The sequence below is a fragment of the Nothobranchius furzeri genome, chromosome 9, assembly GCF_043380555.1.
Source record: "Nothobranchius furzeri strain GRZ-AD chromosome 9, NfurGRZ-RIMD1, whole genome shotgun sequence".
Classification (NCBI taxonomy): domain Eukaryota; kingdom Metazoa; phylum Chordata; class Actinopteri; order Cyprinodontiformes; family Nothobranchiidae; genus Nothobranchius; species Nothobranchius furzeri.
Window position 1 is genome coordinate 55,311,198 of NC_091749.1, and position 22,381 is coordinate 55,333,578.

General features: G+C 42.2%; 2 protein-coding genes across 5 annotated transcripts in view; one reads left to right on the forward strand and one right to left on the reverse strand.

Annotated features, from left to right (window-relative positions):
* Window positions 1-22,381, reverse strand: part of LOC107381286 (MAM domain-containing glycosylphosphatidylinositol anchor protein 1) — a 341,592-nt gene that overhangs the window by 206,096 nt on the left and 113,115 nt on the right. The window lies entirely within an intron of this gene.
* Window positions 7,438-9,725, forward strand: LOC139071683 (uncharacterized). The gene is made up of 2 exons (XM_070554532.1): window positions 7,438-9,378; window positions 9,476-9,725. Exons 1-2 carry the CDS (start codon window positions 7,438-7,440, stop codon window positions 9,503-9,505), a joined length of 1,971 nt encoding a protein of 656 aa, XP_070410633.1. The 3' UTR covers window positions 9,506-9,725.

Here is a 22,381-nt window from a genome sequence, read left to right on the forward strand (position 1 = left end):
GTAAATGCTTGATGTTTGTTTATTCAGCTCTGTTTGTGGGAGGGATTTGGAAGAGGCACACTGCCATTGATCCAACCGGCCAAGGTGAGAAATGAACTAAACCCTGTTGCTTCATGCTTTAGTGGCTGAAGTTTGCATGTGCAGGTGGGGCAGACACAAAAGAAGAGTGTTACGCATCCATATGACTTGAGTTGAACTGGGGGTATTTATGACACTTTGTAATATGTTAGGAAGCTTTTAGAGGTGGTGAGTAGAATGTGGATCTGAGAGTGATGGTTATTTAAGCAGAGGGTATATGGTTGGGGCTGCTATGGGGAAAGGTGACATTTCTTCTTTTTTGAATTCATGAGCCCAAAAATACGTTTGGAATCTGACTTCCAACATCAGGAGGCATCCTAGCCACATCCCCGAGCCACTTCAACTGGCTTCTCTTGATGTGGTGGTGCAGCCAATCTACTCTGGGCCCCTCCTGGATGATCAAGCGTCTCACCCTATCTCAGCCAGGCCACACTGTGCACAAAACTCTCTCTATGACCGTCCAGCGTGACTGGCCCACCGACAGATTATTGAGCACTCTCACGACCAAACTCAGCCTCCAACAGTCTTTAAGAATTGTCAAAATACCTGCGACTCCCATCTGCAATCAACCAATGAAAATACACCCAGAGAGTCATGCTAAAACTGGGACGAAAGTGCAGTTCGAGAGTAGAGTTAGCTACATTAGCAAAAGTGGCGGCTACATGCAGAAATGTGTGAACCACTCCTTTTGACGTTTGGTTCACAGACTAATAAAAGAGGTGTTAACGCTGGCACTTTCTCTTTTTCATCCTTGTTATCATGGGCATCTGCCGGCTTTTAGTGGCTTGTACTTTTAGGCGAGGACATTATTGACTTTAACACGTCCTGCTAGGGCGAGACATTGAGCAGTTTCACTTATTGAGATTTTGGATTGTACAGTGTCATCCTCTACAGTCCTCCCAGTGAGACATTAAGCAGACCTTTGTAACAGCTAAACAATGCACAGTGTGAACCGAGATTGAGGGAAACCAGAAAGAAAAGTGGGAGTAAAACAAATTTCTTCTTTAAAATATGATTATTATTGTTACAGTGCAATATTCAACAATGTGCAACAAATAACTTGGTGTACCTGACCCTGAATAAAGTCTCATTTATTCTTGCCGACCTGCAAATTGTGCATCTAACCCTAAATTCTTGTACAATATATGCTTTTTTATTTAAATACACATTTTGCACTGCAGAAGGTGTTGCTTTCAATCTTATTGTACATGTGTAGTGAAAATACCTTTAATAAATCACACCCAGCTCCAAAATCTGACCTTTTGTTTAGACCCAACATGTTCACCAGACTTGAGTTTGGACTTGTTTCATTTTGTTAGGATGACTGTGATCCAGCGTTGGGGCAGACAGACTCTAGTAAACGGGCTGAACATGAAATCATGACAGTGCTGCACTTAAAACGTTATAAGAGATTAACATACTGATATAGCACCCATGCTGGATAAGGAGAAGGCACATAAGGAGAAAAAAATCTGTTTGGAAAATAAAGTAACAGGGATACATTAAGTGTGTGAGCGAGGAATAAAGGGCAGTGGCGTGTGTGTGTGTGAGAGAGAGTTTTCTTTAGAGTAGAATATAGCGAGCAGAAGAGAGAATGATAAGGAATGATATATGCAGTACTGCTGGCAGCTGTGTGATGGGGAGAGAAAAAGTGAAGCACGTTGGGAGTTGCTTCACCAGGGTGGCAGATGAAGCAAAATAGAGAAAGGTGATATTGTGAATAAAGGGGATATAGTGTGCAATGCAGATGACAGCCAGGCGGCAGAGGAGCCTTTATCTGTGTGTGACACAGGCAGCATAATACTATCACCTGTGTTCTCGTTCTCTGACCTCCTTCACTCTCCCTTTACACCTTTTCTTTTCCTCCACGGATGAGCCGGGCTGCGGTTTTTCTGCTCTGGTCCTGACGGATTGCTCTGCTTATCTCTTCCAGGCCTTTTCTCTCCCTCATCTTCTCCCCGTCTGGGTGCTTTTCTCCTTCATTCTCCCTTTATTTCCCGTACAACGTACCAGAAAGCCAAACACTCGCTTGTCATCAGATGCTGTGTTCAAATACCTATCCATTTTACACTCATGAAAAACACACTCATTTCCCCAGACTCCCTACACAACTGTGCGGGGAGATGAAGACATATTTGTTGAGTCAGATACTTTTGTGATACGTCTTCCATCTGGTTGGAGGAATAAAGTGAAGGGAAGCACAGGTGTCCCCTGAGATTGAGCTCAACATCAAAAGCAGCAGGTTTTCTTTGCTGTTTCTGTATTCTGGTTGGAAAATGTATGCTGTTTAGAACGTGGGTGTTACCGCTGGAGAACAGGAACAAACGCCTGGTTGTAGGGATGCTATCAACCACTCTGTGATGGTATTTTATATGAGAGGTGGACTGGCCCATTAGGGTCTATTCAGATTGTAGTTGGTAAGAAAAGCCTTCAAGTACTGGCCACATATAAATGGGCTCATAAAATTTCCATTAGTGATAATGTGCTTGGTTATGATCATAAGCAGTAATTCCAGTTTACAGTTTTTAATTTATGCATTGAAATTTCGGGATGGTAAGAAACGCGTGAAGGTTTATCACAGCATTCTCCAATATTGGTTTTCTCTTGATTTGTCAAGGTTTTTTTCAGCTGAGCGTTGAAGTTTGACAGTTCAAACAAAAAAAAAAAAACAATAATTATCAGCAAAATGCAAGTCTCTACACCCCAGCCTTAAATCTGCTCCTTCAGCGGTCATCGTCAAGATGCATCCAAGTGCAAGATGTTCGCGAGAAGCTGAGGAATGCATCATGGACTCAACGAGAGAAAGAGAGAGGAAAACAGTGAGATCTGTAATTCAGACCAAAACCTCTAAAGCACACTAATTGGAATTTGGATTTGGATTTGGAATTTATTTAAACTATCTAAACATTTCAGATTATTAAGGTCAGAGCTCACTGGGCTCTGATAGGAATTTAACTGAATGTGTTTGATACATAATCTGTATAATTGCCGTATCAGAATGTTTTATTGCCATACGTGTGAGAAATCACAACATTAGGAAATTGCTGCGGTACTTGGTGTAAAGAGAAAGAAAAAAATAAGAGATAAGTAAATGTAGGAAGTAAGAATATAATCCTGATAAATAATAGCAATGGGGCAATAATTAGAGAAAAGGCTACTATATACAAGCCAGTGTAGGTACTGATCAGCACGGAACAGTTCAGGTGCAAACACAACACTGGGTCATGTGACTGAAACAGGAATGGAGTGGGCAGCCCCAGGATTGTCATTCATGAGTCCAACAGCAGAGGGGAAGAAATTGTTCTTGTGGCGAGAGGTTGTGGTCCAAATCAGAACCTCCTGTCAGATGGGAGCGAGTCAAACAGACATCTCTTATCCGACCTGCATTCCTCAATGTCCTGGAGGTGTACAAGTCCTGTATGGAGGGAGTTTGCAGCCAATGACCTTCTCAGCAGACCGTACAACATGCGGCAGCTTCTTCTTGTCCCTGGCAGTGGCTCCACATGGTGATTGAGGAGGTGAGGATGAACTGCGGTACTGGCAGGTTGAATTTCTTCTGCTGCCTCAGGAAGTACATCCTCTGCTGGGCCTTTTTTATGATGGAGGTGATGTGGGCTCCCACTTGAGGTCTTGGGTGATGGTGGTGCCCATCGTGATGGGAGTGTCAGACAGGGTAATGGGGGGAGGGTGGCTGTGTGCTTCCTAAAGTCTACAACAACCTTTGCTGTCTTCAGGGTGTTTAGCACCAGGTTGTTGTTGCTGCACCAGGACACCAGCCGTTTGACCTTCATTCTCATCCCCGTCAGAGATGAGTCTGATGACGGTGGTGTCGACTGTAAACTTGATAAGCTTGACAGACTCGCAGATGCAGCTGTTGGTGTACAGGAAGAAGAGCAGAGAGGAGAGAACACAACTGGTGATGATGGTCCGCAGGTCCGAGAAATTCTTTCCCAGCCTGACTTGTTGCTTCCTGTTCATCAGGAAGTCAGTGATCCACCTGCAAATGGGGTCAGGCATGTTCATCTTGGATCTGGTACTGGACAAAACAACATTTTATTTGCCCATAACCAACAGTCCAACTACCCAACAATGTTAAAGTGGTGTCATATTCTCGTGACTCGGGCAAACATCCAAGAAAATGCATGATATTAACCTCTTGCTAATATTCTTGTGGCCATGTGAATATTAGTGTTTTGATACCTAATTTGTGATTGCAATAGGATAAAAATAACTATTTGGCTAAATACAGTTAACTGGGCAATAGCTTTTATTATAAGTGTAAAAACTATAGGACAGCCCTGTTCAACAGGAGGCGCAAGGGCCAGAACTGGCCCATCACTCATTTTGAACTGGCCCATTGCCCACAAACATGTTAGCAATTGATATGTTTGATAGCTGCGACTTGATTGTAAGTTGACATTTTAAGGCATGTAGCTCTGCTGCTTATGCTGCTGGTGGAAAGATTACAACAGCAGTTTTTTGGAACTATTTTGGAAAAATAGTCGCACCCAAAAGACAAGAGACGTAAGGATGACAGAAAAAATGGGAAATTCAGTGACATCTGGGCTGATATGTACCCATACAAAATGCTGAGGGAAAACCATGTGCCTTGTCTGCCATGTAATTTGCTCGGTAGAGAGCACAATGTGCTGAGGCATTTCAAGACAATTCAAGCCAACTTTGACAATGAATATCCACAAAACTCAGGGGCTTGACAGACAAAAATAAATACACTAACTCTAAACTACCAGCTGAGTTGTATGATTTTCACTTGGAAGGCTACAACATCTCTATGAATTGCATAAAGAAAAGACAAGAGATGGAGTAAATGGAAATGGGAGGCCCACTGGCAAAAGCCTTATGACAATTTGGCCCAACAAATAATCTCATATAATGGATCTGCTATAGGAGGTAATAGTAGGGTTTTGTATACTGTTGTCCTAAACTATCATCTAGAAGCTAGTCCTCGGTTATAATTTTAAGTTTTTATGGACCAACACAAAATTGTATATAATATATTATATTATATACACATATATATATATATATATATATATATATATATATATATATATATATATATATATATATATATACACACATACATACATTTACCATGGTCAGTAAACCATTTACCAGTGGTTTTGGCACTGTGAGCAGGTGCCAGGTCGTGCTGAAAAATGAATTCTTCAACTCCATAAAGCTTTTCAGCAGATGGGAGCATGAAGTGCTCCAAAATCTCCTGATAGCTAGCTGCATTGACTTTGCCCTTGATAAAACACAGTGGACCAACACCAGCAGCTGGCATGGCACCCCAGACCATCACTGACTGTGGGTACTTGACTTCAGGCATTTCAGACTTTTGGCATTTCCCTCTGCCCAGACTTCCTCCAGACTCTGGCACCTTGATTTCCGAATGACATACAAAATTTGCTTTCATCTGAAAAAAATACTTTGGACCACTGAACAACAGTCCAGTGCTGCTTCTCTGTAGCCCAGGTCAGGTGCTTCTGCCGCTGTTTTTGATTCAAAAGTGACTGACCTGGGGAATGCGGCACCTGTAGCCCATTTCCTGCACACGCCTGTACACGGTGACTCTGGATGTTTCTACTCCAGACTCAGTCCACTGCTTCCGCAGGTCGCCCAAGGTCTGGAATTGGTCCTTCTCCACAATCTTCCTCAGGGACCGGTCACCTCTTCTTGTTGTGCAGCGTTTTCTGCCACACTTTTTCCTTCCCACAGACTTCCCACTGAGGTGCCTTGATACAGCACTCTGGGAACAGCCTATTCGTTCAGAAATTTCTTTCTGTGTCTTACCCTCTTGCTTGAGGGTGTCAATGATGGCCTTCTGGACAGCAATCAGGTTGGCAGTCTTACCCATGATTGTGGTTTTGAGTAATGAACCAGGCTGGGAGTTTTTCAAAGCCTCAGGAAGCCTGCTGGTGTTTAGAGTTAATTAGTTCATTGTTACGGCCGCAGCCGTTTTGAAGCCCAGAGGTGTGCCCCGCGCCGTTCCCTGTGCAGCAGCGCAGCACCACGGACAGCTACGCTCTGGGATGTTGTCCTTACTCCAGCACCATGGAGAGCGCCGGAGCGGCAGGCACAAGCAGCTGGGACTTTTTATCTCATCAGCCGGCCCTTCAAAAGCGGCCAGCTGGAGCTCATCAGGGGAGAGAAATGTTTGGAGTTGCAGAGGCAACATTTGTTCTCTCCCCGTTGGCAGTTAACAGGTTGTTGTTGGCTTTTTGTAAAGAAGCAGCTTTAGAACCTTTTGTGTTTTGGGATAGTTGCATTTAAGCGGTAATTTTGGTTTTGGTGTGTCTGCTAGACCATCTTGTGGTTTAAATTACCAGGTGGGGATTATTCCCCATTTGAAGTCTCAGTTTTCTGAGCTATTTTTGTTGTTTGGGTAACCTAAGTTAATTCAGCATTTGGTTTTGTCTGTTAGACAAACCTTGGTTAATTTAAGGGTGGGATTTTCCCCTTTTGCTGTTTCATTCCCTTTTTAACTAAAGGAGATTAATTTTAAGAGTGGTTGGTCCTCTGGACATTTTCAGTTATTCGTTTAACCTTAGTTTGGTAAGGGTTTTTGGCCCTTCTTTTGGTACTTTCTTTTTGTAATAAAATCCTTGAAAGGAAACTTAGAGGTTGGTCTTGCTTGGACAAGCCTTTTTCTCCCCAACGAGGGTCACTTTTTGTTAGACTGGTCCATCTTATGTTTATTCCCCTCACTTTCCTAGCTGAGCCCATAGAGGGGTGTAACATAAATGGGGGCTCGTCCGGGATCTGAACTGATTTATAGCTGTTTTATTACACGTTTATAGCCTGTTTTAGATCAGTTAAGCCCGTGCCAAACGTTTGGACTAGTTTTATCATTTGCTCTTTGTTGGTTTTGTGAAGACACAAAACCCACGCTGTTTTGTGTTGTGTCATTTTGTTTTGTGATTAAACATGGCTCAGTTTTGTGTGGAGACATTTATGGAGGCTCCATCCCGTGAGGTGCTGGAGCGTTGCCGCAAGGCTGACCTTCTGCAGATAGCTGTCAACCTTGCTCTTGACATCCCAAACCCTGTGCTGAAAAAAGACTTGAAATTGCTCATTGTGGAGCATTTGGAGGACATGGGGATTTTAAAGACTGAGAATGAGTCTGGTGCAAAGACTGAACCAGAAGGATCTCCTGCAGATCCTGATGAATGTGACGATCCTGAAGTCCCTGCTGCTGCGGAGGATCATGAGGGTGAGACGATGGAGACAGGAAAAACTCCTCTAACCGTACGAAAGTCTGTTCCGACCTCCCCAGGTTCGCCGACGGAAGGATCTCGAGACGCACGACTACAGGTGTGGCTGGCACGTCTGGACATGGAAAGAGAGGAGAGAGCCCAGGCTAAAAGACTCCAGATGGAACTGGAGGTTCGGAGGATGGAGATTGAAGCTGACACAGCTGTGAGAATAAGGAAATTGGAACTGGAAGCCCAGCTTTCCAACCCTGGACTTCATATCACGCCCACCAAAGCTCCGCAACCCGCCACAACCCCGGCCTTTGACATTAGTAAGTGCATTTCCTTAATGCCTACATTTAGAGAGACCGAGGTTGACAGCTATTTTGTAGCTTTTGAAAGAATTGCGGAGACGTTGCAGTGGCCGCGCGGGGTGTGGTCTCTGCTGCTCCAGTGCAAGCTGAGCGGCAGAGCTTTAGAAGTTCTGTCTGCGCTCCCTGTCACAGATAGTCTGGACTATGACCGAGTGAAAACTGTTATACTACAAGCGTATGAGTTAATCCCAGAAGCTTATCGTCAAAAATTCAGACAAGCTAAGAAAAGTGCTGGACAAACACATGTGGAATTTGCACGTGAAATAAGCATGCTGTTTGATAAATGGTGTGCGTCCACAAAAATTAAAACTTTGAGTGACCTCCGAGAGCTTATCCTTTTGGAGGATTTTAAACGTAAGCTGCCTGAGAGACTGGTAACCTACTTAAACGAACAAAAAGTCAGCACTTTATCAGCTGTGTCCCTTTTAGCGGACGAATTCACACTCACTCACAGAGAGATTGTGAGGAGAGATGAGAGAAAAGACGTTCAGCCCGTTTTGATGAAGAAATCCATGAAAAGAAGCTCTCAAAACGGAAATCCTGAAACCCGTACCTGTTACTATTGTCACAGAACGGGACACGTTCTTAAGGATTGTTTTATGTTGCAGAAAAAGAACGGGAAGCCCACTGCAGCTCCTAAGGAAGTTGCATTCCTTAAAAAGTCGCCTGTGGTTAACCCCTTGTGCGCCGCCGGGGAGCCTGATGCTTGTTTTGCACCCTTTATTCTTTCGGGGGAGATCTCGTTGACTCCTGGTGATGCAGACAAGCAAAACGTTCGCATTTTGAGAGACACAGGTGCGTCTCAAACGTTAATACTGAGCAGCACACTCCCATTTTCAGCCAGTAGTTCACGCGGGTACGCTGTTTTGTTACAGGGAATTGAAATGAAATCCCTGCCTGCCCAGGTGCACCGCGTTCACCTGGAATGCCAGCTCGTTAGCGGCTGCTTTGATGTTGCCATTTGTGACCATTTACCGGTAAACGGGGTTGATGTGTTGTTGGGGAATGATGTTGCTGGAGGTAAAGTGCTACCTCTTCTAGAAGTAGTTCCTCAACCTCAAGCCGAACATGTAAATTGTGCTGCTGATTCACATTTTTACCCAGCTTGTGCTGTCACCCGTTCGCAAACGCAGAATAATGCGGACATCCAGTTAAGTGACTCAGTGCTGATGAGACTCCTCAGTGATGACTCCGAACAGACAGCCCATGATGGACTTGGATTTGTTCCATCATCAGACGCAGAAGAGCAGAGAGAAAAGGCTGATGCTGATCCTCAGCAAGGAGAACCTTTTCCACTTACGGCAGAAACCCTTTCTGCTGCACAGAAGAGTGATATTACTCTGAAACCTTATTTTGAACAGGTGACCACTTCAGATAAAACAGACAAAACTACAACACATTATTTATTAGATAATGATGTGCTGGTGCGTTGTTGGCCTCAGCCCGCGGCTGAGGGCATGGAATGGGGGTTGGTGAAACAAATAATTGTTCCATCCTCTTACAGAGAACATGTGGTCTCCTTGGCACACGAGAGTGACTGGTCTGGCCATTTGGGTGTCAACAAAACTTATAAACTGTTGTTGCAGCATTTCTTTTGGCCAGGGATGAAGAAAGAGGTGTCTCTCTTCTGTCGGCGTTGCCATGTCTGTCAGATGACAGGAAAGCCGAACCAGCCCATTCCTCCTGCCCCGTTACAGCCCATTCCTGTAGTGAGTACGCCTTTTGACCATGTCATCTTAGACTGTGTGGGACCTTTACCTCCTTCTAGAACAGGAAAGCGATTTTTGTTAACCCTTATGTGTTCAGCTACAAGGTTTCCGGAGGCCATACCGCTGAACTCCATCACCACCAGGTCTATAATCAGAGCTCTAACCCATTTCTTCTCCATCTTTGGGTTACCAAAGGTAATACAGACCGACCAAGGGACAAACTTCAAATCTAAACTGTTCAAACAGGTAACAAAAACCTTAGGAATCACACATGTCATGTCATCCGCGTATCATCCTCAGAGTCAAGGCGCTTTGGAAAGATGGCACCAAACTTTAAAGGCAATGCTGACAAAGTATTGCTTAAGTAAAAGCAAAACGTGGGAAGAAGGATTGCCTTTTGTGTTGTTTGCTGCTCGTGAGGCTGTGCAGGATTCTCTTGGTTTTAGTCCTGCCCAGCTTGTGTTTGGACACACTCCTCGTGGTCCCCTGAAAGCTCTAAAAGAGAGATTTCTTTTTTCTGATCCGCCTGACAGAAAAGTGCGGGAGTATGTCCAACTCTTCCAGAAAAGATTAAAGGAAGCAAACTCTATTGCTAAAACTCACTTGGACAAAGCTAAACTGAAGATGAAGGTTCAGTATGATAAGACGGCAACCAGACGTAACTTTGCAGTTGGAGACAAGGTACTGGTTCTAACTCCTTTGTCCAATTCGGCTCTCAGCACCAAATTTGAGGGACCATTTGAGATCCTGAGTAAGCTCGGGGACACAAATTATGTGCTACACACACTGCCAGGAGACAGAAAAGCAGGGTTTGTCATGTTAACATGTTGAAGCGCTATGAGGATGGTTCCCCTCTGTCTAAACCTGTAACAACTTGTGTTTTAGTACCAGATGCTGCTAACAAACCTATGGTACCACAGGAAGCTGGTGAAGTCGGAGAAGACTTCCCCTCTAGTTGTAGTCCTCGGTTAAATAACTTCGAGGCACTTAAGGAACTGGAAGGACAGATAACACATTTATCACCTGAAATGGCTGGAGACTTGGTGAAGTTAATTCACTCTAGGAAGAGTCTGTTTGTTGATGTGCCCACTCAGACCACTGTGTTAGCACATCATGTTGAGGTGAGTGAAGCCAAGCCCATTAGACAGCATCCGTACCGTGCTAGTCCCGAGAAAAGACTGATTATGAAAGAAGAAACGGAGTACTTATTGAAAAATGGCTTTGCTATTCCCAGCAGGAGCTCACCCTGTCTGGTGGAGAGGAAACCAGATGGAACCGCTCGGTTTATAACCGATTACAGGAAGTTAAATGTGGTTACCATCTCAGACTCATATCCTCTACCCCGTATAGATGATTGCGTTGACAGTGTGGGACCTTCCAAGTTTGTGACTAAGTTGGACCTGTTAAAGGGATATTGGCAGGTACCTTTAACAGAAGAAGCTTCTCTTATGTCAGCTTTTGTTACCCCAGATGCCTTTTTTACAGTACACTGTCTTACCCTTTGGCATGAAAAATGCACCTGCCACCTTCCAAAGGTTAATTAACACTGTTACTTCTGGCCTCTCACATTGTAGTGCTTACCTCGACGATATTGTTGTTTATACAGACACCTGGGAAGAACACCTCAACACTCTCACTCAGTTATTTGATCGTCTGGTGCAGGCCAACCTGACCCTGAACTTGGCCAAATGTGACTTTGTTAAGGCTACCGTCACTTACTTAGGTAAAGAAGTTGGGCAGGGGAAAGTAAAGGTCCTGCATGAAAAGGTGAAGGCTATGATGTCGTTTCCTCCTCCCTCTACTCGCCGAGAACTGAGACGGTTCCTGGGCATGGTTGGATACTATAGGGGGTTTTGTCGAAACTTTTCTGCCGTTGTTCTTCCTCTCACAGATCAGCTAAGTCCCAAAAGGAAGTTTGAATGGACTTCGGAGTGCCAAGCCTCTTTTGAGGCTGCCAAGCTGCTGCTGTGCTCTGCTCCTGTCCTGGCTGCACCCGATCTGACCAGGCCGTTCAAGCTGGAAGTTGATGCCAGCGCTATAGCCGCTGGAAGTGTGCTGATCCAGGAAGATTCAGCTGGTATTGATCATCCGGTCTGTTATTTTTCTAAGAAGTTCAACCGACACCAACTGCACTATTCCACCATCGAAAAGGAAACGTTGGCTCTACTCCTTTCATTGCAGCATTTCCACGTTTACGTGGGTTCCAGTTGTTCTCCTACAATAGTGTATACAGACCATAACCCTTTGACTGTCCTCAGTAGGATGTATAACCAGAACCAGCGGCTCATGCGGTGGGCGCTCATCCTACAGGAATATGCCTTCGAGGTTCGACACAAGAAGGGGACTAACAACATCATTGCTGATGGGTTGTCCAGAAGTTTTGGTAACCTGTAGCGTCCAATAACCACTACATATCACAGATGCATACAATTTGTTTTAACTCCTCCTTCCAGGGCCCCTTGTAGGCACAAGGGCTTCACCCTCTTTAGGGTGTTGCCGTTTGTTATTTTCTCTAGGGTTGCGGCAAGAGGCTAGTGTTGTCTGTGTCCTGCAGACATCTCGGGAGCACCCCAGGGTGATGGGGGACGGGCTTGCCAATGGGCCACCCCTCGTCGTCGCTGGTTTGTATGTGTACACCCACACATGTGCTTAATCTGCCCGCCTTAACCCGCATGAAGAGCAAGGGTTGAGTTAGAGAAGCTCCCCCATAGGTAGTTAGCGGGATGCCCTGGTTGTGTGTAAATGGAGGATACTGTTGAGTTTTAAATGTATCTTGCGTTTTAAGAAAAAAGATGGTGGTGTCTTAGGTATGGTTTTAGATTCTTTATCTCACCCCCTCCTTTTTTCTTTTAAGGGTGGGGATGTTACGGCCGCAGCCGTTTTGAAGCCCAGAGGTGTGCTCCGCGCCGTTCCCTGTGCAGCAGCGCAGCACCACGGACAGCTACGCTCTGGGATGTTGTCCTTACTCCAGCACCATGGAGAGCGCCGGAGCGGCAGGCACAAGCAGCTGGGACTTTTTATCTCATCAGCCGGCCCTTCAAAAGCGGCCAGCTGGAGCTCATCAGGGGAGAGAAATGTTTGGAGTTGCAGAGGCAACATTTGTTCTCTCCCCGTTGGCAGTTAACAGGTTGTTGTTGGCTTTTTGTAAAGAAGCAGCTTTAGAACCTTTTGTGTTTTGGGATAGTTGCATTTAAGCGGTAATTTTGGTTTTGGTGTGTCTGCTAGACCATCTTGTGGTTTAAATTACCAGGTGGGGATTATTCCCCTTTTGAAGTCTCAGTTTTCTGAGCTATTTTTGTTGTTTGGGTAACCTAAGTTAATTCAACATTTGGTTTTGTCTGTTAGACAAACCTTGGTTAATTTAAGGGTGGGATTTTCCCCTTTTGCTGTTTCATTCCCTTTTTAACTAAAGGAGATTAATTTTAAGAGTGGTTGGTCCTCTGGACATTTTCAGTTATTCGTTTAACCTTAGTTTGGTAAGGGTTTTTGGCCCTTCTTTTGGTACTTTCTTTTTGTAATAAAATCCTTGAAAGGAAACTTTGAGTTTGGTCTTGCTTGGACAAGCCTTTTTCTCCCCAACGAGGGTCACTTTTTGTTAGACTGGTCCATCTTATGTTTATTCCCCTCACTTTCCTAGCTGAGCCCATAGAGGGGTGTAACATTCATTGAAATGATTAGGCTAATAGCTCGTTTAGAGAACCATTTCATTATATGCAATTTTTTTTCAGATAGGAATTTGGGGTTTTCATGAGCTGTATTACAAAATCTTCAACATTAGAAACAATAAAGGGCTTGAACTACTTCAGTTGTGTGTACTGAATCTAATATATAAAAGTATAATGTTTATCAGTACATTACAGACAATAATGAACTTTATCACAATATGCAAAATTTTTTGAGAAGGACCTGTATATATATGTATGTATATATATATATATATATATATATATATATATATATATATATATATATTACACCACTCATCCAGGTAGTGTCAAATCTGGAACCCTCCTCCATAGACTGAGCTTTAAACACTGACCAGTCTCTTTGAGCTGCTAGCAGGGATCTTATTGTCCACATTCGTGAACCACTGTTTTTTTTTTCGTATTTAGTCTACATTTTTGATCACCCTTAGAATGCCATCATGCATTTTTCGCTGTGAGAGGTACAAGGATTTGTTCAGTGTATCTAAAGATGTTAATCACCAGATTACATCTTCCAGCAATAACTGTAAATTCTTTAAAATCAGCATTAAAGGGATACTAAGCATTTTTGCTCGATTTTAGCACCCCCAGTGTCCTTTTGTAGAAACAAACTATCTTTTCACTGTGAGTTTGTCTTTTTAACACCTTAATCTAATGTCTCCCAGCGTTGCTAAAGAGGACTGATTATCACTAAATTAAACAAATCAGTCATCTTCATGATCTAGAACCTGCAGGAAACATGCTGCAGCCAGGCAGCAGCGTCAGGTAGGTGACGTCCCAACAAACCAGATCAGCAACTGTGAAGTTACAAGTGCAATATTTTGGTTACATGGGGCGATATGGGCTGGGTGGCCTTTCATTAACCCTGTAAAGGGTCATTTTAGCTCATGCTGTCTCAAGAAAATGACTTAAAAACATAAAAAAAAATGCTAATTGTCCCTTTAAAACTAATCATTTTGCATTTACACGAAGATAACAGTCCAGCTTGCATTAGCTCTAAATTATGAGAACAAGGCAACAGCATTTGCAATATATCACAAAGATACATTATTTGTGGTTATTTTAAATAGAAATTTTAAAAAAAGGTGCTTTACAAAAAACATCAAAATTCGATGGATGCAGTTTTGATCCTGAACGGACAAATATATGTGGTCCAGGGCTAAAACCTATCTAGAAAATTACACATTGTATTTTTCTGCCACAAAAGCACACAAGTGACATTGGATTTTACATGAAAACATAAAAAATTTAATAGAGACGCAAATGGAAGAAAAATATTTTTTTACCTTTTTTTCTATAATATTACAAAACTCATATCCTTAACCAGCCATGGAAACGACTCACTTCAAAACATTGGTAATGAGGTTTAAAAAAGGAAGAAAAATAACTGTGCACAATACTTATTAAAAATTCCAGTGTACTCATTTCAGAAAAGCTATCTAATAGTAGCTTGCTTTATTAACAGTCCTTGAAACATAATTTTCATTTGCACTAGGGCTGCACAATATTAGGAAACCCTGCGATATTCGATAAAAGTGATTAATATTGCGATGACGATATTACTTGCGATAAATAAAAACTTAACTCAGAAACAAAATCATAAAAAGCAAACTCATTTAAAAAATCATGAAAATGAGAAACGCAAAAGATGTGGGGAAAGGGAAAAAGAAAATGAACAAAAAAATGCTATCAGTGGATCCCGAGAAAAGCAGAATCAGCAGAAAGAGCAGAACAAAGCTAACTCAGGTGTTTGCTAACCATCTAAATCAAGTGCCATCTGCCTCGGGGGGGGGGGGGGGGGGGGGGGGGGGGCATCTTACCAATGAGAACCCACCCAATTGGCCAAATGGGTGAAGAGCTCAATTTGATTTGTTAAAAAATCATCATGCTTCCGTTTGATTGACAGAATGCATTATGTGTTGCAAACATTTGAGCTGACCATTTATTGTGATATTTATCTGTTCTTTGCAACATGCATATTGCACATGCTGATATCGCGATAACGATATATTTACGATATATTGTGCAGCCCTAATTTGCACAGACATTTAGTTAGAGCAAGAAGTGTTGTTGAATGTGTCCAAAGAAAAGGAAACCAAGTCCCTGCCTTGAGACACCAGTCCTGCAAACATCTAACCCTAACGCTAACCCACAACTCTGATAATTTGAGAACAATAAATAACCAAATTATTATGTCTTTAGAAAGATTCAGATTCAGATTGATCTGTTTATAGCTCTATTGTAACTGTGTACATTCTGTTTTTTTCATGCTTCAACAGGCAGCTTGTAGAATAACCACGACCATCCTCCAAGAATAACACGATCCAAAGCAATTTATCCACCTTGACACCTTCAAGTCATTCCAAAGACATTAATATCTCTTTCTCACAAAGCTCCCCCCCCCCCCCCCAAAAAAAAATGTTTTTTAAACATCTTGAATTCTAAAGTTTGTGAAGTGATTTTCCTAATAAAGTCAAAGCTGAAAAACTTCCTCATCCTATTTTGAAGCATGAATAAAATATCTCCATGTCTCTGCAAAAGACCTCATGATGTCCTTCAAAAGTCTAGCCAATTTTCTGGGCTCCAGCTTTACATTCTGAACTAAATCTATTGAAGTGATGTCAAATGCACCAGCGTTACACAATGTGTGCTTCTCATTGCAGATGGTGATGACAGGACACAGACTTTAATATGTTATTATTAGGGGGGAAACACCACTTTAATACCCATGGACTGTGTGGAAGTTTGGCCTGTAGGTCATTTCAGTATTCCAGGACTGAATCATAAACAGTTGAAATTATTCTGGCTCAGTTCTTGTTTCAGGAAGAGATTTTCTAAGGTCTAGCCTTTCAGCTCTTTGCTTGGGAATCATTTCTGTGTCCAACCACCTTCCACCACAGTGATAAAGAAGCCACTAGACTGTCTGTGGCCTGCAGGCCATTCCTGAGCACAGTGCTGATAAGACCTTGGCCGCCCTTTTTTGACTGGCTTAGTAAAAATAGTGTACAATATTTTCTTCTTCAGAAAAGGATCCAAGATGGTACGCTGTATTCTCTTGATTAGAAGGACAGAGAGCTACCAGTTTGCACTAGAGCATCAAGGTCATAGCTGAATATCATCAATCAGGATCTTGCCTCTGTAAAACAGCTGAGACAGCAGCCACTTTATCCATCTCACCATTCAATTTTGCTTCTAGAAAAACATAAAAGATCAACACTGATGTGCAATCATGTCCCAGGACTCACCGTTGGTGCCGTTTTGTGTGGCAGTGATTAATAAGAGCTCACAAGTTTACATAACAACTATCTTCTTCAGTCAGAAGCCCTTTTAGAAGACACACCGTGCCGGCTCATCAGTGTGATACTGCTGCCAAGGTGTGTCTCATGAACGCGCCGTGGCAGCATTGGTGATGAGGAAATTTTGCGGCATTCGTGACGGCAAGCTTGGTAGTAAAATTAAGGTAATGCCGGACTTGTGAATGCATGTTAGGCCTTGGCGCAACAGAGGGCGGTGTCATTGATCATGTGAGGAGTTACTGCCGAGCTCTGGGAAGCAACTATAATGATAATGAAAGTAAACACAGGCACATGTTTTGCTTTTGTTAACAGAATCAGCCGAGAGGATCAACTGGAGCGATGCAGAGCTCCAGAAGCTTCTCTGTGTTAGAGCTGGAGCTCTGATCACCTGACCATTCACAGGAACTGTGGAGGGCAGACTCCTTTAGGAGAGGCTTGTCAAAAAAACTCAATGAGCGTGACTCTGGTCGCAATAAAAAAGCAAGTTATGTCCAAGATAAACTAAGTCTGCAGCAAAGCAGGGACCACCCCATACCCCCATACCACCATTGCAACATCTTTTGTAAATAGGACATGATTGTGCCTCATTACTGCCATGGTCTGACCACTTAAACACGATCGAAGGCTCTCTGATGCAGGCTCAGCGTTGTGTCAAATAGGCTGCATTGTTTTCTAACAGAGACTAGAAAGTTAAAGAACATAAGTATGGAGGGAGTAACTCTTCAGATGTTGGATATATTTGAGTTGTACCGCCTCTGCAATCTTGGCCGTGCAGCACACGATGGTGTGCAGCACGGCACACTAAAGATCAAAGGTGACAGATCATTTGCTGCTGTGGCCCCCAGACTCTGGGACTCTCTTCCCCTGAGCCTGAGATCAGTGGACTCAGTGGTCTCCTTTAAAAAGCAGCTGAAAACTCACCTGTTAAAGCTGGCTTTGTGTGACCTTTACCACCCTCTCCTTATTCTGCTTTGTCTTATTCCGCCCTTCTCACGATCCAGATTTCATTTTTAACATGTTTTAATCATTTTTTGAAATATTTTTTTACTTTTATTGTTTTTTGTTTTTGTGAAGCGCCTCGTGATTTTTACCTTGAGAGGCTCTATATAAAAAAAATATTATTCCTTATTTCTTTTTTTTCCCAACATTGGCGTGCATATGTCCTGTCTTCATAGCTCACTTTCCCTTAACTCGTAAGAAATTAAGGTTGGACCACTAGAAAATCAAAAGCTGCAACAAGGTTAATCACTAGATAAAAGTAGTGACTCCAAATGACAAAAGCCCAACTGGTCTGTTACACATTTTTTCATCCAGCTGATTCAATGACCCTGTAATCATCTGTCTCTGCTTCCTTCCACAAGTTCATGGTTGTTCTTATTTCACTTCTTTAACTTACTTCCCAAACCCCCTCAGAGACTTTGAGACCACAGAGTGACACATCAGATAGAGTCAACAGAATCCAGCAGACGTGCAGTGCCTGTCAGACATTTGCCCTGCTGTTTGGGCTGGACACCGTCAACACCACTTGTCAAAATACATAAGAATCCTTGCAGTGAACTAAGTAAGAGAAAGTGACAACAAATAGGCATTGCAGTGAACTTCCTATGAATCTTCTCACCCCTGGAACAGCTTTGTATCTAGCCAACTCTTGTAAACACATCTCACTATCAAACCTCATTCATCTCGAGTTACAGGGGAGCCTGGCTCCACATTTATTGTCACAACATCATTAGTCACATCTGAGTTGACAAGTCAGCTGGTAGGCCAATCACTTGGTAGACCCTGTTTTAGTCTCTACTTCAAGTGTGTGCAAAGATAACGACCAACAAGTTAATAGACCTAGCGAGCCACAAAAATTTGATATTTTAAAGTGCAAATCTTATTTTACAGTGATTATTTTTACATCTCAAAATAAGTCAAAAATAGAAACATTAGTATCTGAACATAAAAATGTGAAAGTATCACACTACATAAATTTTTGAAATTTAAATTGGGGCTGCACAAAATCACTTAGAAGCCCACAACTGGCCCCCGGGCCACGCCTTGGACATTCTTGTTCTACACCTTACTGAAGCATTTTCTTGAACCTGATAAAAGAATGAATTAAAACATAAATTTGTGAATAAAAGATTATACATTGTTGTCTCAATATTAAATGTTTTATGTTTTTTTATTATTACTGTACATTGCAACTCTTATTTCTCCAAATGAATAAAAAATACGTATCCAATTCTAAATGGTGTAGTTTGCTGTCTCCACCAAGCAGGGCCGAATCAAATTGCCACAGACACTAAAAACAGATGAAAGAATCATTAGTGCTCCCCTGCCCTCCTTCCAGGACCTCCATACATCCCAAAACACAGAAAGCAACCTGGATACCATCTTTTGAGCTCCTTTGATCTTGCAGCAGCTACAAAAGTTTGCAGAACTGAATAAGTTGCTATCATGCCATCATCCATCTAAACAACAAACACGTGCCTCACGTTATAACATGCTCCATTTCTAACATCCATGGACTAAATGACACTTATATAACGAGGATGGTAATTATTATTGCATGTTCTAATTTTATTAAAACATGAAACCATTTTATGTTTAAGTCATGTTCTGGTTTTTCAGCAGCCATGTGCAACGTTTAAGGCCTCTTATGGTTTGTAAATGGTTGCACTGTATATGCTGGTGTGAAGACCCACCACTGCCTTTAAGTGGATTGGCTTGTAGTTTAAAGGCTCATTACTGTCTGTCACTGACTCTGTTTGGGTAGTAGTTTAAGGCCATTACTGCCACTCTCTAAACTTTTATGCAAGGCTTAAGAACTCTGACTGAAATACTCTGCATCACATATTTTAGAATGTTTCTGACAGGTTTTTGTGCGAACGGTTTAGAAGTTTCTTGTAGAAGCTCGTTTAAATTTACTTCACATTTATTGTCTTTGGCTTGCAAAGTAGAAACTGTTCATTTAATCTAACGACCTGAGTAAAACATTTAGTTGAAATTTACACCCTTGCTTTTTTCGCATAGCGGGTTTGCTTTTCTTAAACCAAAGCTGCTTTCTGGGTTGTTAGCCTGAATCTTTTACACTCCTTCTCAGTACCTCACAGACAGCTGGCTAGGCCTGACATATATAATTTTACTAACTCTTTCCTTGATATGATGCCAGTGGAGTTTACAAGACAATGATTTATTCATCCAGCTGGCTTACGTACCATGAATAGGCTTAAGATGGTAATCCTGTTATTGAGGAATATTGCTTGGCATAGATGCAGACCCTCAAGCACGCATGCACGCACACACACACACACGCACACACACACACCCGCAGACATACACAAAGACACACAAACACACACACAAACAGAACATGCAGCATTTCAGGAGAAAATGCAAGAGAAGAAAATAAGCATAAATCACGACGGGGTGACAAAACTGTTGAATTGTGCCGGTGATGACAGCAGCTCGAAGTGATAAATACGTGATGTAATCACCGCTGCGTTCCTACACATGCAGTGGCTAAAATGAAATACTTAATGTGACAATGTTTGGATGACACGCAGTATACTGTAAGACAAAAAGCACTGCTGCATGGAAATATCCGTTTTAATTATCTGTCACTAGAGAGCAGCGAAGAAGGGAGAGAACAGAGTATCAGAGGAGAATTTAAAAAGTGCTTTAGGAATAAGAGACTAGAGAATGAATGTTATTTCAAGCAGCACAGCTTAAATGGGTATTTTTCAATTTCTAGACATCAGGAGTTGAGAAACACGTGAACATGTGAATAGATTGTTATTTTCTGGAGAATGATGAAGTGTTGTAGCAGTGAAAATATATCAAGGGGCAGAAAAGAGGAATGATGCAAAGGTGGCAAAAAAAGCAAAGAAAGAAATCTGAAGTTGTGGTAAAAAGCAAAAACAAGTAATTCTTATAGCATGAATATTAATAAGACTCCAATTCATTCCCCCCCCCCCCCCCTCCTCTAAATAACTTCTTGCAGAAACAGTAGAGCAAGAGCTCACAATTCATTCATATTAGAGACCACAACATATTTGTTCAAATAATGAGTATAGACCCACTTTAAAGGTCAGTTTTACTTATATGTTTAACACATTTGTAGTGGTCTAGAGTAGGAATGACTATATTGTCGTACTCTGGTGAAAGAAAGCTCCAGTACACCTGTTTGAGGACGTAGAAGTTGGCGGTAGAAGAAAATGTCTGAAGAAGACAGGATTTGAGGTATTATTTCCTGTGCACCTGGGTTCTCTCCAGGTATTCTGGCTTCCTCCCACCGTCCAAAAACATGATTGTCAGGTTGATTGGTTTCTCTAAATTTTCCTTAGGTTTTGAGTGTGTGCATTGTTGTTTTGTCCTGTGTGTTTCTGTGTTGACCAGAGATGGACTGACAACCTCTCCAGGGTGAGTCCCGCCTGCTTGCCCAAAGACTCCAGGAGGTAGCCACCAGCCCCTCACGACCCTGCGTGGACAAGTGGCTATAGACTAAGGATGGATGGATGGGTTTCCTGATATTTGCTTCTGATTGGCTAATAGCAACATGACTCTACCACTTACTTTGCCCAGCAACTTTGATGTTCTATTTCCACAAAGAAAACAAGCCTGAAGGAGTTCTGCCATGTGGTGAAGTTGCTAATGCTAATGGTTAGCTTCTAATAGCGGAGACATGCTCTGCTGTTTCCAGGACGCTAAAACAACAACAGCCTTCCTGTATCAAGTCAAGATGGGTGAGACCATGAATGTTAGAGACAGTGTGACGGAGAGCTGTGAGGCCAATCTTCTATCAGAATCTAATGGGTAGAAGATTCGGAGTGATTGGTCATTTTCAAAAATAAAAAAATGGTTTCTCAGTGAAGCTGCTCTTTAAACACAAAATTGCTGTGGAGCTCATTTCTGACAGATCTTAACTGTATGCCAATGTAAAGATTACGACATAACGTTTATAGCAATAGGACCTTTTTGAGATTGGTTTAGGGTTACCTTTCGAAAAGGGTATGATCACACTTTCCACCAACGTCATTACTGATTGACTCACTGATAATGGACACACATTTTCTCTTGTCACACAATATGAGGCTTTAATTGCCCTTCTTGCTTCTGTATTATGAGACCATGCTCTCCCACATTTACAGGGAGTGTTGGTATTCATACTAATGTCCTGATCTTTGCAACAACAAAATAAAGTACTGAATTTGTACATTTATTTATTCACTTAGCTGTTCTGTTTGCCTGCTGCATGTTTCATTTAGCCATGAACAGGTGCTTCTTCTCCACATACGCCTTATTTAAATTCAGCAAATACACCTTCTAACTGGAGCAAACAACCTCTTGCATAATTGAGGGTTTAAATAAAGCGTTTCCAGATTTTGCTCGATGTGTGTCTGACTGTCTTGTGTTTTAAGTCAGAGGAGAACAAACAGAATCAGCAGATTGACACAGCTCTTTTTAAAGTGCTGACAGCCATCAACTGCCATGTCAGCTGCTACCATACACGCTCCGCCCATATTAGATGTGTTAGTTGTAATGAGTAGTGGATGATTAGCACTGCCAAAGCATGGGGTGAGGAAATTTGAGCGCTTGTTATCTTCCTTAAGGTATGAGCAAAGCAGATGATGTCATTGTTTTTGGCTGAGTGATGATTTCAGAATGCTGAAAAGTGGGTAATTGAAGTATGTTTATGTTCATGTTCATGTATTTAGCAGACGCTTTTTTCCAAAGCGACTTACAAGTGATATTCAGCATGTTGCCCTTGAGGCTAACAACAATTAAAACAACAATAACAACCAATTTGTAGGATGATACAAGAGAGAAACTAAAGCATTATATTTTAAAAACTCCAGTGGGTATTTTATTTTCTAAAAACAAAAAAGAGAAAATCATCCTTTAGTCAGATGAGCTAAAGTAAACCTCTTAATCCTCTTTTACATGTCTAGATTTGGCTTGTGTTCTGCATTTTCTTTGCAGTGAAGAGGCAAAAACAGATCAAAACACTAGAAA